Source organism: Budorcas taxicolor, chromosome 17 (assembly GCF_023091745.1).
Source record: "Budorcas taxicolor isolate Tak-1 chromosome 17, Takin1.1, whole genome shotgun sequence".
In the NCBI taxonomy this organism is placed as follows: domain Eukaryota; kingdom Metazoa; phylum Chordata; class Mammalia; order Artiodactyla; family Bovidae; genus Budorcas; species Budorcas taxicolor.
The window spans coordinates 70,715,203-70,731,505 of NC_068926.1; the positions used below are offsets into that span (position 1 = coordinate 70,715,203).

At 55.3% G+C, this 16,303-nt stretch overlaps 1 pseudogene and 3 gene segments (V, D, J or C); all 4 read left to right on the plus strand.

Moving 5' to 3' along the window:
- Window positions 1-589: 589 nt before the first annotated feature.
- Window positions 590-1,210, plus strand: LOC128062130 (immunoglobulin lambda variable 1-44-like). The segment is given in 3 exon segments: window positions 590-635; window positions 744-1,053; window positions 1,196-1,210. Coding segments are annotated over 3 exon segments (371 nt in total).
- Window positions 1,211-3,982: 2,772 nt separating this feature from the next.
- Window positions 3,983-7,740, plus strand: LOC128062131 (immunoglobulin lambda variable 5-39-like; annotated as a pseudogene).
- Window positions 7,741-9,112: 1,372 nt separating this feature from the next.
- LOC128062132 (immunoglobulin lambda variable 1-40-like) lies at window positions 9,113-9,678 on the plus strand. The segment is given in 2 exon segments: window positions 9,113-9,189; window positions 9,299-9,678. Coding segments are annotated over 2 exon segments (426 nt in total).
- Window positions 9,679-15,516: 5,838 nt separating this feature from the next.
- On the plus strand, window positions 15,517-16,087 carry LOC128062133 (immunoglobulin lambda variable 1-40-like). The segment is given in 2 exon segments: window positions 15,517-15,594; window positions 15,708-16,087. Coding segments are annotated over 2 exon segments (426 nt in total).
- Window positions 16,088-16,303: the final 216 nt, after the last annotated feature.

The following is a 16,303-nucleotide window of genomic DNA, read 5'->3' on the forward strand; positions in this document are numbered from 1 at the left end:
GACCTGATCCTGAGCTGAGAGGAGTTTGTGTCCTAGATGCCTTCTCACTCCTGACCCCTGAGCAGACAGGGCACCATAACAGACTCTCCCGAAGGGTCTGAGGGGAGCTCCCAGAAAGCCCTGAGGCACAGGGGACAGAAGTGCAGTTTTTCCCTAAGGAGGGGACAGTGCGCTGAACAGGGGACGGGGCTGTCCCTGAGGGCCCAGGTCACCAGGACACAGGACGAGGGTCCGGGCCTGGACCGCAGGGGGCGCGCGGGGGCCGTTCCTGAGGGTTGGTGGGTTGTGAGAGCCGGGCCCGTCTCCTGGCACTGCATCTTGGCTTCTGCTCAGGGCTCCCTGCTGTGCCCTCCCACCCCCGAGGCCCACGCAACCCCGCCCCTGATCACACACTGGCCTCCCTCAGGCCCAGGAAGCTGACCCAGGTCCCAGCGGTGATCAGAGCATTGTGGGGGCGGGGCGGGGAGGGCGGTCATTTGCATGAGAGGCCCCGCCCCCTCTCAGGCTCTGAAGAGGGGAAGGAGCGGGGTGGGGACGCTCTGCTCAGCTGTGGGGCCACAGACGGCGGGACGCCCTGACCGTGTCCACCATGGCCTGGTCCCCTCTGCTCCTCACCCTGGGCACTCTCTGCACAGGTGACTGGATGGGGGGACAGGGGAAGGGCCCTGGGAAGACTCATGGGCCCTGCTCCCTGCTCTCGTGTCTGGACCCCGAGTCACCATCTCTGTCTCTCCCCCTCCCAGGATCCCGGGCCCAGGCTGTGCTGACTCAGCCGTCCTCCGTGTCCGGGTCCCCAGGCCAGAGGGTCACCATCACCTGCTCTGGAAGCAGCAGCAACACTGGGGGTAATTTTGTGGGCTGGTGCCAGCAGCTCCCAGGAACGGCCCCCAAAACCCTCATCTATGGTGATAGCAATCGACCCTCGGGGTCCCAGAGTGATTCTCTGGCTCCAAGTCTGGAAATTCGGCCTCCATGACCATCGCTTCACTCCAGGCGGAGGAGGAGGCTGGTTATTACTGTTTATCATGGGATGACAGCTTGAATGGTCCCACGGTAGCTGTCACGGCTGCTGTCACAGCACACAGATGGGGTGGGTCAGCCAACAGGCGGTGTCTTCAGGGCCACGCAGGCTGAGGCCCGAGGTCCAGGTGAGGCAGGTCTGGTTCCCCCTGAGGCCTCTCTGCTTGGCTTGCAGACACCTGTGTCCTGACTGGCCTCACCCAGGCTTTTCTCCGTGTGATGTCCTGGGGGTTCCCCTGTTCTTACAGGGGCACCAGCTCTGTGTCTTAGGGCGTCTTCCTATGACCTCAGTCACCCCAGGTCCCGCCTTCATTGTCTTACCTGAAAGCCAGTCACTCAAGAATGAGAGGTTCGACACAGAGTTTGAGGGACAAAGTTCAGTCCACATCAGTGGGTCTGTGCAGCAACAGGGAGACGAGTCCAGCACTTGGGGCTCACACAGCCAGCCTACTGTCCCTCGAGAGCAGGCTGGGTGCCTCTGGCACCGCTGGGTGCTAGGCAGGGGATTAAGCACAATAATGTAGTCAACATCGCTGTGATTGGATCTGAGGGTGTAGAAACGCACCTACCTTCACAGAGACTAAAATAAGAAGCAGAAAGATAAAAGGCTTTCAGTGACTTCCTTGGTGGTTCCGAGGTGAAAAATTGGCCTCCAAATGCAGGGGAGACATGTTTGATTCCTGCTCCAGAAGGATCCCACATGCCTGGGGCAACAAAATCCTAAGCCACAGTGACTGAAGCACGCTTGCCACAGAGACCAGACGCCGTAACAAGCGAAGCCACTGCAAGGAGAAGCCCTTGCCCCGTAAATAGAGAGTAGCCCTCACTCTCTGCAACTAGAGACAGGCCACGGGCACCAACAAAGATACACTGCGGCCAAAATAAATACTAGTTTCAAAAAGTGCTTTCAGAGTTTCAGCAAGATGATGTTGTTTTCCCTAGCCTTTCCTCTCTGCTCTATTTGGAAGAGCTGAGTCCTAAGTTCAGAGCGCCCAGCTCTCTGACCTGGAATGGCCGTTCACCAGGGTCACCCGCCTCCCCTTCTCTGGACTGTGGCACGTGCCCTGGCCTCGTGCCCCAGGTTGCTTCCTGTCTCTGCAGGGAGATGCCTGACCCCCTCCTCACATTCCAACCGAGCAAGCTTTCTTCAGGCCCCTTTGAGCCTAACCGGATCACGTCACAAGCAGCGCATGAGACAGGTCGCCAGGCGTGTGCCCTGCTGCTCCCCGTCAGTGCCCTGTCACACACACGTGCAGGGTCTGCACAGCAGGCGGGGCTGGACCGTTAACACAGGTGCACACTGCGGAGTACGGTCGGTTTCCATGGAGACGAGAGTCCCAGTGTGAGGGCATCCCTGGGCCCAGGGAGGACCTACCAAGGCCCCTCAGCCCTCTCTCCCGGGGGTGCCATCCTCAATGCCTGCTGAACCAGGGGCCACTCTGCATGGGGGCTGGGACATCCCAGGAGCTGGAGGAGGTGCCTGTGGCCAGCAGGGGGCGCAGTGCAGAGTCCCACAAGGGGTTCTGGGCCAGACAACAGGGCAAACACTGGGCGCTGGGGAAACTGTCCTCTCTTACGGGGACCCTCAGAATTGTGAGGCCCATCCACTGGTGCTCCTGGTCCGTTCCCACGCAGCTCAGATTCGGGTCCCTCATCCTGGTCCACGTGGGGTTGTGGTGGAGTCTGGGTCAGGAAGGGGTTGCTGGAAGGTGAGGAGTCGGAAGGTGTCTCCAAGGAGGAGGTGGCTCCTGGGAGAGTCTGTACAGAGGAGAAGATACAGCTGTGGGCAGAGGCCCCGCAGGGTGACGTGTGTGGGGTGAGGTATGTGAAAATGGTGTATCAGCACATTACAGATGTGTGTGGTGCTTTCTATTTTGGACGGTAAATTTATGGCTTCATATCCTAATAAAAACACAAGGTTTTTGTTTGAGAAAGGGCATGTAGTAATAGTATCAATTTGCTTATCTGGTATAGGAATTTCTATATTGATTTTTTTAAGAATAGTTAGATGACTGATCATTGATAGTTGTTCGTAAATTTTCATCTGAAGTTTAATGTATTAGGTGCATGTATAAGTGGTTTAATTGTTTTACCAAAGAACTAGGGAAATTCACATTTTCTTCGTGTTTTGTGGTAATACACAAAGCAGATCTATTGGAACCACGTGACCACTGCTGGTTTTGTAGATATTCCCGAAAGTGTATATATCATGTCTTTTGAAAGAGATTCCGTAAAAACATGTTTCATTGCTGCAAGCAGGCTGTCATAGTTGTGGCAAGAAAGGGCTTCTCTCCTCGTGGGGCGTGGGCTCAGGGATGCAGGCTCAGCAGCTGTGGCTGCAGGGCTCAGGAGCTCTGCGGCCTGTGGAGTCCTCCCTGTCCAGGGCTTGAACTTCTGTCCCCTACACTGGCAGGCGGATTCGTAACCACTGAACCAGCAGAGCAGTGCAAGAAATGTGTTTACTCTGGAAAGCAGTTTAGTCTGTTTACATATTTTCTCTAATAGAGCCAGCATTGTAACTTGCCAAAAAGCATGAATTTTATCTCTTGTTTTCTATGTGTTTTTCCATTTATAATTTTCCACATGTCACCTACAGGGCTACCCTGGGGACCCTGCACCGGCGTTCAGGGAGCATCACTCACTAAAGCAGCTGGGCTGGGGGCGGGGCCTGAGCTCCTGGGGGGACTCAGCCCTGTGTCCGCTCTGGCTGCAGAGTCCCCTGAGCAGGGACCTGTGTGGTCTCAGCAGTTGCTTCCTCCCACTGGGTCCCAAGGAGGAAGCCCCTTCCACCTCTGAGTCTGGGCTGTGAGCTGAGATCCAGCACCAGGGTTCAGGGAGGGGCTGGGCAGGCCCTGGGTGGACCCTCATTTGTACCTCAGCCCCTCCTCTGGCAGAGGCTGGGGCAGAAAAGGAGGCCTGGGGCCGCCCAGCCCACTGTGGGGACCAGGGTTCTGTGAGCACCATGGCCTGGACTCCTCTCCTGCTTGTGTTTGTCTCTCTCTGCACAGGTAGGGACAGGCCCCGGGCACCAGGGCTCAGCCCCAGCCTCATCAGCCCCTGGGGCTCAGACTCTGGGAACCTTTCCTGCAGTGCCGGGAGCCAGCACGGGAGATCCCACCCATGACAAGGTCATGCAGGACTCGAGGGAATCCCTGGGCCATCCGACCCATGACACGGTCATGCGGAAGAGTCCTGATGAGCAAGGCCTCAGGACTCGACGGACCCCCTGGACCTGCTCGAGCATCTACCCCTGAACCGGAATCTGTCTGTCTTCCTATTTTATGTCTTTCACCAGCTCTCCTGACAGTAGCAGGGGGCTGTCTCTGACTAAAAGAGTTAACTTAGGGCTCTAGTTGATAAATCTCCTGGGCATGAAAGGAGTGTTTCAAACCCTCTGTTAGCATTCTAGCTTACTTGGCAGATTTATCCAGACTCTTGCAACATTGTTGAGCCTATGCTTGCTGCCAAGGTCTCACATCCCTTATCCATTGTGTTCCTGGGAGTGCATATAGTTAAGATAGAGAAATAACAAGCACTCACTTTAACATTAGCAACATTAGACGCTGAGTTGGTAAGTTCTTTCTTTGCTGTAACCCACTGAATCTTTGCTCCATAAAAAAGTAACTCTGTACTTTAAGGGTGACACAGGCTAAGAATTTAGGAAGAAACACTTTAAAGGAAGATTATTGTTCTGGCTGACCTACATTTATCAAAAAGAGGTCATGGAATATCAACAGGCCTCCGGGACAAAAGATGATGTACAAAGAATGAGACTCTTGCAGAAAAGAACCTGGTATTGATAAAAGTTAATACTGATGGAATGTTGAGTTGACTCTGCATTTTTCACCTTGCTGTACCTACAACTCAGGGTATAAAAGCCCTGAGGAAAATAAACTAAAACAGGCCTTGCTCACTGAAGCTTGGTCACCCCATGTCGTTCTTTTCTTATCTCTATCTCTATCTTTCTTCATTCGCCGACGTCGTCCATCCTGAGGATATCCCTGGACTCTGCTGAGGCTGGACCTCGGCCCTGCAGCTCCTGCCCCACTCCCCTGTGTCTGTGTCTGCAGGTTCCCTCTCCCAGCCTCTGCTGACTCAGCCAGCCTCCCTCTCTGCATCTCCGGGAGCATCAGCCAGACTCTCCTGCACCCTGAGCAGTGGCTACAGTGTTGGTGATTTCTCCATATGTTGGTTCCAGCAGAAGACAGGGAGCCCTCCCTGGTACCTCCTGAGGTTCAAGTCAGACTCGGATAAGCACCAGGACACGGGCTCCCTAGCCACTTCTCTGGATCCAAAGATGCCTCGACCAACACAGAGCTCCTGCTCATCTCTGGGCTACAGCCCGAGGACGAGGCCAACTATTACTGTGCTGTGTGGCATGGTGACACTAATGCTTACATGGTGCTCCAGAGCAGTGAGGAAGTGAGACAGAAACCTCCTCCACTCACCCCTGCTCGTGGCTCGGACAAAGTCGAGCTCAGGGGTGACTTAAATCATCAGAATTTAGGCAAGCAGCTGATTTTCCTAGAGCCAGCAGATTTGGTAATACCGTATCTTTTACTTCAATTCATCTTTTAGATGGCGAAAATACTCTTATCCAATGCAGGTGGGTGTATTTTTTGGCCAATATTGCTCATTCAGAAGTAAAAAAAGCCTTTCAATGATGAAGAGGTGATTTCAGGCCAAGCCCAGCTCAGGGTCAAGGGTACAGTAAGACATGCTGCTGTGAGTGTTTCACTTGGGTTTTTCTATAAAAGCCAACATGCAGAAATGAATTGTATTCTCTGGTCGAGTAACAAATCTCCAGTATCTAAAAATGAAAATAGTAACACGTAATCTGCAATCAATATAAAACACTTAAAAGAACTCTGAGGAATATTAAAAGCCTGTGAACTGAAAGCCACATACATACAAGAGAACTTAAAAAAAGAATGAACAGATGCTCCTTGTTTATAGTTCAAAACACTGACTGTCACTGAGATACCAGTCATTGAAATTAGCACAACATTGTAAAGTCACTTGTTCTTGTTCAGTCACGAAGTCATGTTTGATTCTTTGTGACCCCATGGGCTGTAGCACATCAGGCTTCCCTGTCTTTCACTATGTCCTGGAGTTTGCCCAAGTTCAAGTCCATTAAATCGGTGGTGCCATCCAACCATCTCATCCTCTGTTGGCCCCTTTTCCTCCCGCCTTCAATCTTTCCCAGCATCAGGGTCTCTTCAAATGAGTCAGCTCTTCGCTATCAAGTGGCTAAAGGATTGGAGTTTCTGCGTCAGCATCAGTCCTTTCAATGAGTATTCAGGACTGATTTCCTTTAGGATGGATTAGCTGGATCTCCTTGCAATCCAATTCAGTTCAGTTCAGTTCAGTTCAGTTCAGTCACTCAGTCGTGTCCGACTCTTTGCGACCCCATGAATCGCAGCACGCCAGGCCTCCCTGTCCATCACCATCTCCTGGAATTTACTTAATTCATGTCCATCGACTGGGTGATACATTCCAGCCATCTCATCCTCTGTTGTCCCCTTCTCCTGCCGGCAATCCCTCCCAGCATCAGAGTCTTTCCCAATAAGTCAACTCCTTGCATTAGGTGACCAAAGTATTGGAGTTTCAGCTTTAGCATCAGTCCTTCAATGAATACCCAGGGCTGATCTCTTTTAGAATGGACTGGTTGGATCTCCTTGCAGTCCAAGGGACTCCCAAGAGTCTTCTCCAACACCACAGTTCAAAAGCATCAATTCTTTGGCGCTCAGCCTTCTTCACAGTCCAACTCTCACATCCATACGTGACCACAGGACAAACCATACCCTTGACTAGATGGACATTTGTTGGCAAAGTAATGTCTCTGCTTTTGAATATTCTATCTAGGTTGGTCATAACCTAGGTTGGTGTCGCTAGAGGTCAAGAACCGCCTGCCAATGCAAGGGGCATAAGAGATGTGGGCTCTGTCCCTGGGGTGGGAAGATCCTCTGGCGCAAGAAACGGCAGCCCACTCCAGTATTCCTGCCTGGAGAATCCCATGGACAGAAAAGCCTGGTGGGCTACAGTCCGCGGGGTCGCAGAACACTCAGACAGGATTGAGAACCAAGTAATTGAGCAGAACATTGCTCCCACTCTCAACGCCGTGAACGTTCCCCGGCTGCGTCACCAGGGGGCGCTGTGCCCCTGCTCAGAACCGGCAACCTCTCAACACATCCCCATGGTCTGAGCTGGCCCTGCCCCCGGGCTCAGCGGCCTGAGTTGGACGGGACAGCAGGTGCTTCCTCTCAGGGGACAGACTCAGAGCCGCGGCCCCCAGGCCTCCTCCTGGGACTGAAGCTGCACCCGGGACCGAGCACCCAGAATTGGAGGGTGAAGGGGTCAGGGGGTCATCAGTCCCCACCCTCTTCCCAGAAAGAGCCCACCCCGTGCACCCCTCCAGCTCTCCTCAGCCTGCGCCCGCTCCTCCTCATCTCTTTGCTCAGAAGCCTGCCCTCCCGCTCCCCTCACTCATGACTCTCCTCCCAATCCTGGGCCTCTCTCTTTCTACAGACATACACTGTTGACCTCCACAGTGATGACCCAGCTCATGCTCTTAGGAGGTCATGAACAGTTTCCAGATCTTCCTGAAACATTCACCTCCTCATGCCCCTCCTTGAGCCTGTCTAACCCTTCCTTCCCAGGAAGCCTCAGGTTTCCGGCTCTCAGGTGTGACCCCAGGTCTTCCCCTCCTCTCAGCTGTGACCCCAGGTCATCCCCTCCTCTCAGCTGTGACCCCAGGTCGACCCCTCCTCTCAGCTGTGGCCCCAGGTCATCCCCTCCTCTCAGCTGTGACCCCAGGTCATCCCCTCCTCTCAGCTGTGACCCCAGGTCGACCCCTCCTCTCAGCTGTGACCCCAGGTCGACCCCTCCCTATTTCACCCCTGGTTCCTCCTCATTTCCCAGGGGATCCACTGATGCCCCCCAGCAGCTGATTTATCCCGTGAACACTCACACGGTGTCTTGTGTGCCAATCGAGTGAGGAGTCAGGAGGGGAGAGAAACCCTGGTTCTGAGACTGGGGAAATGATTGCTGGCTGAGGAGCGTCTGTGCTCAGCTGCTGTGGGACTGACTTTATGCACAGTGAGCCCAGGAGAAGCTGCGGGTGCCCTGGGCTGGGAAAGCAGACCCTGTCCTGGGGCTCTGCCCCCGGGGCCCTGACTGCTGCCCTGTCTGGACCACGCCTAAGTCAGGTTTGCTCCCCATGGTCCCGTCTGGGATTCCTGAGAACAGCTCATCTGCCTTGTCCTGTCCTGTCGCTCATCTCAGATCCGAGGCCGACCCATGGCTCCGATACCTCAGCCTGCCCTGTGTCACAGATAGGACGTCCTGCTAAGACATGAAAATCCTTCAGTGGAGATGCTGTGTCAGAAAGGCTTTAAAATGATCTTATTTAAAGAACAGAATCTACAAGGAAAATGATGTTTTGGAAATAGTACCACGGCAAGGTAAAATTAAAACAGAGCCAGAGTCAGACACAACTTAGTGACTGAACCACAACATTTTCTTCGGTTAAGTTTAGGCATCTGTTTTGAGGGATGACCTTAGATTTTTACTGATCCACGATCCCATTTTGGTCGATTTGAAATCTCAAAGTCACAGATCTACTGTGTAACACTCACATGCACTACAGGGTAGATTACACCTGGATCTTTTTTCCAACACAACACTTCCTGAACTGCGTAACTTCAAAGCCAGTTTTGGGAAAGTTGAGTTCTTAAGAGCTCTGATCACTAGGTCACAGGATGCATGTCTGGGCCAGGACACCAGGGGGCGGTGCCAAGCCATTCCTGTGGGTCTGCAGTTCTGAGACCTGAGATGAGTCCCCTGGTGCTTCCTGGTGCTTCCTGCTCAGGGTGCCCAGCTGTGACCTCCCACCCCCAAGGCCCACACAACCCCGCCTCTGATCGCCCACTGGTCTCCCTCAGGCACAGGAAGCTGAGCCAGGTCCCAGAGGTCATCAGAGCATTGTGGGGGTTGGGGGAGGACGGTCATTTGCATGATGGGACCCTCCCCTTCTCAGGGTATGAAGAGGGGAAGGAGCCCTGTGGGGACACTCTGCTCAGCTGTGGGGCCACAGACGGCAGGACGCCCTGACCGTGTCCACCATGGCCTGGTCCCCTCTGCTCCTCACCCTGGTTGCTCTCTGCACAGGTGACTGGATGTGGGGACAGGGGACGGGCCCTGGGAAGACTCTCGGGCCTTGCTCCCCACTGTCATGTCTGGACCCCCGAGTCACCATCTCTGTCTCTCTCCCTTCCAGGATCCTGGGCCCAGGCTGTGCTGACTCAGCCACCCTCTGTGTCCGGGTCCCTGGGCCAGAGGGTCTCCATCACCTGCTCTGGAAGCAGCAGCAACATCGGTAGTAATGGTGTTGCCTGGTACCAACAGCTCCCAGGATCGGGCCTCAGAACCGTCATCTATTATAGTAGCAATCGACCCTCAGGGGTCCCCGACCGATTCTCTGGCTCCAGGTCTGGCAACACAGCCACCCTGACCATCAGCTCGCTCCAGGCTGAGGACGAGGCCGATTATTACTGTACAGCTTATGACAGTAGTAGCAGCAATGGCACAGTGCTCCAGGCCAGGGGGGAAGCGAGACAAAAACCTGCTCTCCCCCAAGTCACGGGCCTCCCGGCCTGAAGCATCTTCTGCCAATACAGACACTTCTGTTGTTTGCTTGATTTAAAATGGGAGTCTGAGCCCCACACCAGGAAATTGGTCTGGAAATCCTTTCAGTTCTTCATTCTGCGCCCTCACCAAGGCTTTGCTTTGGCAACCACATTTTATATGAATATCTGAAGTTGAGCAGAAGGCCCTGAATGCCAGAGGCGGGTCCTGGCGGACAGAGTCCATGACGGTCGGGTCAGAACCAGAGAGGCAGCGTCCAGCTGTGTCTGATCAGGACCCTCAGCTCCTCGGCCGTCCCTGGCAGAGCTGAGGCCCCGGCTGCTGCTCCTGCCTCTCCCGTGAGCGCCTCTCAGGCTCCCCCAGGGCTCCAGGCCTGCGGGGACTAGACCAGGACTCCCGCGTCACTGGGGGAGCCGGGGCAGCCCAGGGGCTTCCTGCTCAGGCTCTGCTGGAGCTTAGCAGCTGGCCCACCCTGGGCCCAGGTCATCGGGGGGTCTGCCCGAGCATGAAGGCTCCTCCTCTCCCTTCTGTCCTCAAAGTCCCTCCAGCAGCCCAGACCCAGGAGAGGGTCTCAAAAGACACAGAAAATCTGTCTCCCATCGCCGGGGACACAGGGTCTGTTAGTTCTCTGTCTCAGTGTCCGAGGTGGGGGTCCGTCAGCGCATCTCAGCCCTGGGAGGCCCCCACGCCCTTGGCCTCTCTCCTGCACAGGGAGCAGGTCCTGCTCTCGGCCTCCTCTGTCCCCTCGTGGTGTCCGGGGCTCAGGCAGAGGGGCACTCAGCCAGGGTCGGTGACTCCATGGACGCTCAGCCACACTCATCTGCCTGGGAGCAGCAACACTCTTGGCAAAGAGGGGACACTTGGCTGCCGTCTCAGTGGTGCTGAGTCCCAAGCTCTGAGCACAGGAGTCACAACCCGCCCGCAGGGTCTCAGCGAGGCTGGTGGGCTCCGGGGTGGGTGGGCTCCGGATCGGGTGGGCTCCGGATCGGGTTGGCCCCCGGATCATCTCTGGGCTCACCCCAATGCCGAGGCTGATTGTTCCTGCTCATCTGGGACTCAGCCCTGCTGCTCACAGGAAGCCTCACCCGGGGGAAGTGACCCCAACCCTAAGCTCCTGGCCTCACCCCCACGTGGGTCACAGAGCACAGGTCACACACCTGTGTCCTGCTCCCTGTCACTGCCCTTTCACTCACACGTGCGGGGTCTGCACATTGGCCTGCCTGGGCTGTGGGGCCACAGTTAACAGAGATATAGTTTGGAATAAGTGGGATTATTCCTTCTAATTCTCCCTTTTCCCTTAAGCCTTATATTTGCCTTATCCTCAGTTTTCATAGGCACAAAATGACATAGTCTCCACTGTATTGAGGAACCTTGCTCAATAGGCTCCACATCAAGCTGTGAGGATCTCTGGCTGGGGAATCGGGCCTCAGACACAGATCCTGAGAAGGAACACAATTACCGCACGCCGTGGGAAGCGGACACGGAGCAGCAGCTCAGAAATGGACATAAAGTCGTATTCTGTTTCACGCGGTGAGAGTAAGAATGGAGGGGCCACACTGCACAGCTTACGGCACAAATCCCCCTGAAGCCCCTCCCCTGCTCCTCCTGCTCCTCTGCCCCATGTAAGGGCATACGGGGAGAGAATCTAGAATACTCCACGAGGTTCCCACCGGCCAGTGAGACATGGGATCATTCAAGTTCTGATCAGAACTCACGTCTGTTTCTAATATTTTCATTTGGTACTTCGGGAGAAATTAATTTAATGGCTGTATTGTTAACTTTCTCCTAAAAAAGAAGTAGATAGAGGCCCTGCGTTTATTAATGGTTTCTCTGAGGAGAGGCTAGCTTAGGCCCTAGAGCTGGTGCTGCTGTGAGTGACCACACCGCAGCCCTGAGGCCCTGGACTGCTGAGACCGGCAATGGTTTCAGGGCCTGTGTGTGGGGAGACCCCTGTCCCCTCAGAGACCTCAGGTGACTCTGTGGCTCCCTGCACCCTGAGCAGTGACAGTGTCGGCCGCTCTGCTGTTGCTGGAACCAGCAGAAGCCAGCGAGCCCTCCTCGGTCCTTCGGTCCTGCCACACAGACTCCAGGAAGATCCAGGCTCCGGGGTTCCCACGGGTTTTCTGGATCCAAAGATGCCTTGGCCAGCGCAGGGCTCCTGCTCGTCTCTGGGCTGCAGCGTGAGGACGAGGCTGACTCTGACCGTGCAGGCTGGTGCAACAGGGCTCCTCACAGCGACACAGGTAGACGGGAAACCGGGACGAGAGCCTCAGCCTGGCAGGGGCTTGTTCTTAGAGAACCGTCAAATCTCAAATAATACCCCAGAACAAACTTATTCCTGAGGTATGTTCCGGTGTGGGGACGCTCTGCTCAGCTGTGGGGCGACAGAAGGCAGGATGCCCTGATCGTGTCCACCATGGCCTGGTCCCCTCTGCTCCTCACCCTGGTCGCTCTCTGCACAGGTGACTGGACGCGGGGACAGGGGAAGGGCCCAGGGAAGACATGTTCCTTTTCCCTCCTCTCCTTCCTGAAGCCCTCAGACAGTCACCATGTCTGTCTCTCCCTCTTCCAGGATCCTGGGCCCGGGCTGTGCTGACTCAGCCGCCCTCCGTGTCCAGGACTTTGGGCCAGAGGGTCACCCTCTCCCGCACTGGAAGCAGCAGCAACACTGGGGTTATTCTGTGAGCTGGTACCAACGGCTCCCAGGATCGGCGCCCACACTTCTGATCTGTTAAAATGGCTAAAGGCCCTCAGGGGTCCCGGATCGATTCTCTGGCTCCAAGTCTGGCAGCTCGGCCTCTCTGACCATCTCAATACAGGCTGAGGATGATACTGATTATTACTGTGTCTCATGGGCTGACGGCTTGAAAGTTTGCACAGTGCTTCTGGCCAGAGCAGAAGGAGACAAAGACCTGCTTCCCCCACAGCCACGGGGCTCCCCGGGCAAGGTGTCTGCCCCTCCCTTCCTGGAGGCCCTGAGGCCATGGAATCCAGCAGACAGGGTGTCCCCTGAGTGCAGCCCAGCTGCCCTCTCAGCCCAACTCCCCTCCCGAGGGCAGTGGCCCACAAGGGGTGGTCACAGGCCCCTGGATGACGGAGCTGCTCACAGCAGTTGCCCTCGGTTCCCAGGTCGGAGTTAGCAGCACAGAGCAGGGGGTCAGTGCCGCCCTTGCTGGGTCACTGGGCAGCGAACGCACATCCCTGAGCTTCCGCCACAGAAGCATCTCCTGTTAAAGGAAAAGGAAATGGAACCCAGAGTTTCTACAGCAATTTCCACACAGGCCAGGATCCAGTAAAAAGTGTCACTTTTATCAAGAACCAGAAAACTAAGTATTGAAGGGAAATGAGATGGCATAGACATCAATGCTGAGATGCCTCAGATGATGAAATCAGGTGACAGATATTTTTAGGGACAAGACATCAAATCTATTTGATGAGCATATACAAACACTCTTGGGTCCTAAGGAAAAGGAGATCAATGTTCCAGGAGAAAAAGTAGTCAGACTCACCTGAAAATACTTTAGGAGAAATAAAAAAGAAGTATCTGTACACTGTCCAAGACATGTAATACTTACTGCTGTTCAATTCATTCGTTTATTGAAAGGGTGTTTGGTGACAGGATAACAGAGCGGGCTGCTTCCTCTCATAAGGCTTCCCGGGTGTCGCTAGAGGTAAAGAACCGCCTGCCCGTGCAAGGGGCATAAGAGATGAGGGCTCTGTCCCTGGGGTGGGAAGATCCCCTGGCGCAAGAAACGGCAATCTACTCCAGTATTCTTGCCTGGAGAATCCCATGGACAGACGGGCCTGGTGGCCTACAGTCCGCGGGGTCGCAGAACAATCAGACAGGATTGAGAACCAAGCAATTGAGCAGAACATTGCTCCCACTCTCAACGCCGTGAACGTTCCCCGGCTGCGTCACCAGGGGGCGCTGTGCACCGCTCAGAACCGGCAACCTCTCAACACATCCCCTTGGTCCCCCGAGCTGGCCCTGCCCCCGGGCTCAGCGGCCTGAGTTGGACGGGACAGCAGGTGCTTCCTCTCAGGGGACAGACTCAGAGCCGCGGCCCCCAGGCCTCCTCCTGGGACTGAAGCAGCACACGGGGCCGAGCACCCAGAGTTGGAGGGTGAAGGGGTCAGGGGGTCATCAGTCCCCACCCTCTTCCCAGAAAGAGAGGAGGGGAGGAGCCCCCCGAGCCCACCCCGTGCACCCCTCCAGCTCTCCTCAGCCTGCGCCCGTCCTCCTCATCTCTGCTCACAGCCTGCCCTCCCGCTCCCCTCACTCATGACTCTCCTCCCAATCCTGGGCCTCTCTCTTTCTACAGACATACACTGTTGACCTCCACAGTGATGACCCAGCTCATGCTCTTAGGAGGTCATGAACAGTTTCCAGATCTTCCTGAAACATTCCTTCCTCATCCCCCTCCTTGAACCTCTCTAGCCCTTCCTTCCCAGGAAGCCTCAGGTTTCCGGCTCTCAGGTGTGACCCCAGGTCTTCCCCTCCTCTCAGCTGTGACCCCAGGTCATCCCCTCCTCTCAGCTGTGACCCCAGGTCGACCCCTCCTCTCAGCTGTGGCCCCAGGTCATCCCCTCCTCTCAGCTGTGACCCCAGGTCATCCCCTCCTCTCAGCTGTGACCCCAGGTCGACCCCTCCCTGTTTCACCCCTGGTTCCTCCTCATTTCCCAGGGGATCCACTGCTGCCCCCCAGCAGCTGATTTATCCCATGAACACTCACACTGTGTCCAGTGTGCCCATCGAGTGAGGAGTCAGGAGGGGAGAGAAACCCTGGTCCTGAGACCTGCAGATGACTCCTGGCTGAGGAGCGTCTGTGCTCAGCTGCTGTGGGACTGACTTTATGCACAGTGAGCCCGGGTGAAGCTGCGGGTGCCCTGGGCTGGGAAAGCAGACCCTGTCCTGGGGCTCTGCCCCCGGGGCCCTGACTGCTGCTCTGTATGGACCACGCCTAAGTCAGGTTTGCTCCCCATGGTCCCGTCTGGGATTCCTGAGAACAGCTCATCTGCCTTGTCCTGTCCTGTCGCTCATCTCAGATCCGAGGCCGACCCATGGCTCTGATACCTCAGCCTGCCCTGTGTCACAGATAGGACGTCCTGCTAAGACATGAAAATCCTTCAGTGGAGATGCTGTGTCAGAAAGGCTTTAAAATGATCTTATTTAAAGAACAGAATCTACAAGGAAAATGATGTTTTGGAAATAGTACCATGGCAAGGTAAAATTAAAACAGAGCCAGAGTCGGACACAACTTAGTGACTGAACCACAACATTTTGTTCAATTAAGTTTAGGCATCTGTTTTGAGGGATGACCTTAGATTTTTACTAATCCACGATCCCATTTTGGTTGATTTGAAATCTCAAAGTCACAGATCTACTGTGTAACACTCACATGCACTACAGGGTAGATTACACCTGGATCTTTTTTCCCAACACAACACTTCCTGAACTGCGTAACTTCAAAGCCAGTTTTGGGAAAGTTGACTCTAAGAGCTCTGATCACTAGGTCACAGGATGCATGTCTGGGCCAGGACACCAGGGGGCGGTGCCAAGCCATTCCTGTGGGTCTGCAGCTATGAGCTGAGCTGAGTCCCCTGGTGCTTCCTGGTGCTTCCTGCTCAGGGTTCCCAGCTGTGACCTCCCACCCCCAAGGCCCACACAACCCCACCTCTGATCGCCCACTGGTCTCCCTCAGGCACAGGAAGCTGAGCCAGGTCCCAGAGGTCATCAGAGCATTGTGGGGGTTGGGGGAGGACGGTCATTTGCATGAGCGGCCCCGCCCCCTCTCAGGGTATGAAGAGGGGAAGCAGCGGTGTGGGGACGTTCTGCTCAGCTGCGGGGCCACAGACGGCAGGACGCCCTGACCGTGTCCACCATGGCCTGGTCCCCTCTGCTCCTCACCCTGGTCGCTCTCTGCACAGGTGACTGGATGGGGGGGTGGGCAGGGGAGGGGTCTTGGGAAGACACACATGCTGTGTTCCCTGCTATCATGTCTGGACCCCCGAGTCACCATCTCTGTCTCTCTCCTTTCCAGGATCCTGGGCCCAGGCTGTGCTGACTCAGCCGTCCTCCGTGTCCGGGTCCCTGGGCCAGAGGGTCTCCATCACCTGCTCTGGAAGCAGCAGCAACATCGGTAGATATGGTGTAGGCTGGTTCCAACAACTCCCAGGATCAGGCCTCAGAACCGTCATATATTATAGTAGCAATCGACCCTCGGGGGTCCCCGACCGATTCTCTGGCTCCAGGTCTGGCAACACAGCCACCCTGACCATCAGCTCGCTCCAGGCTGAGGACGAGGCCGATTATTACTGTACAGCTTATGATAGTAGTAGCAGCAATGGCACAGTGCTCCAGGCCAGGGGGGAAGCGAGACAAAAACCTGCTCTCCCCCAAGTCACGGGCCTCCCGGGCTGAAGCATCTTCTGCCAAAGCAGACACTTCTGTGGTCTGTTTAGTTTAAAACAGAGGTCTGAGCCCCACCCCAGGAAATTGGTCTGGGAAATCCTTTCAGTTCTTCATTCTGCACCCTCACCAAGTCTTTGCTTTTCACAACCACATTTTATATGAATATCTGAAGTTGAGCAGAAGGCCCTGAATGCCAGAGGCGGGTCCTGGCGGACAGAGTCCATG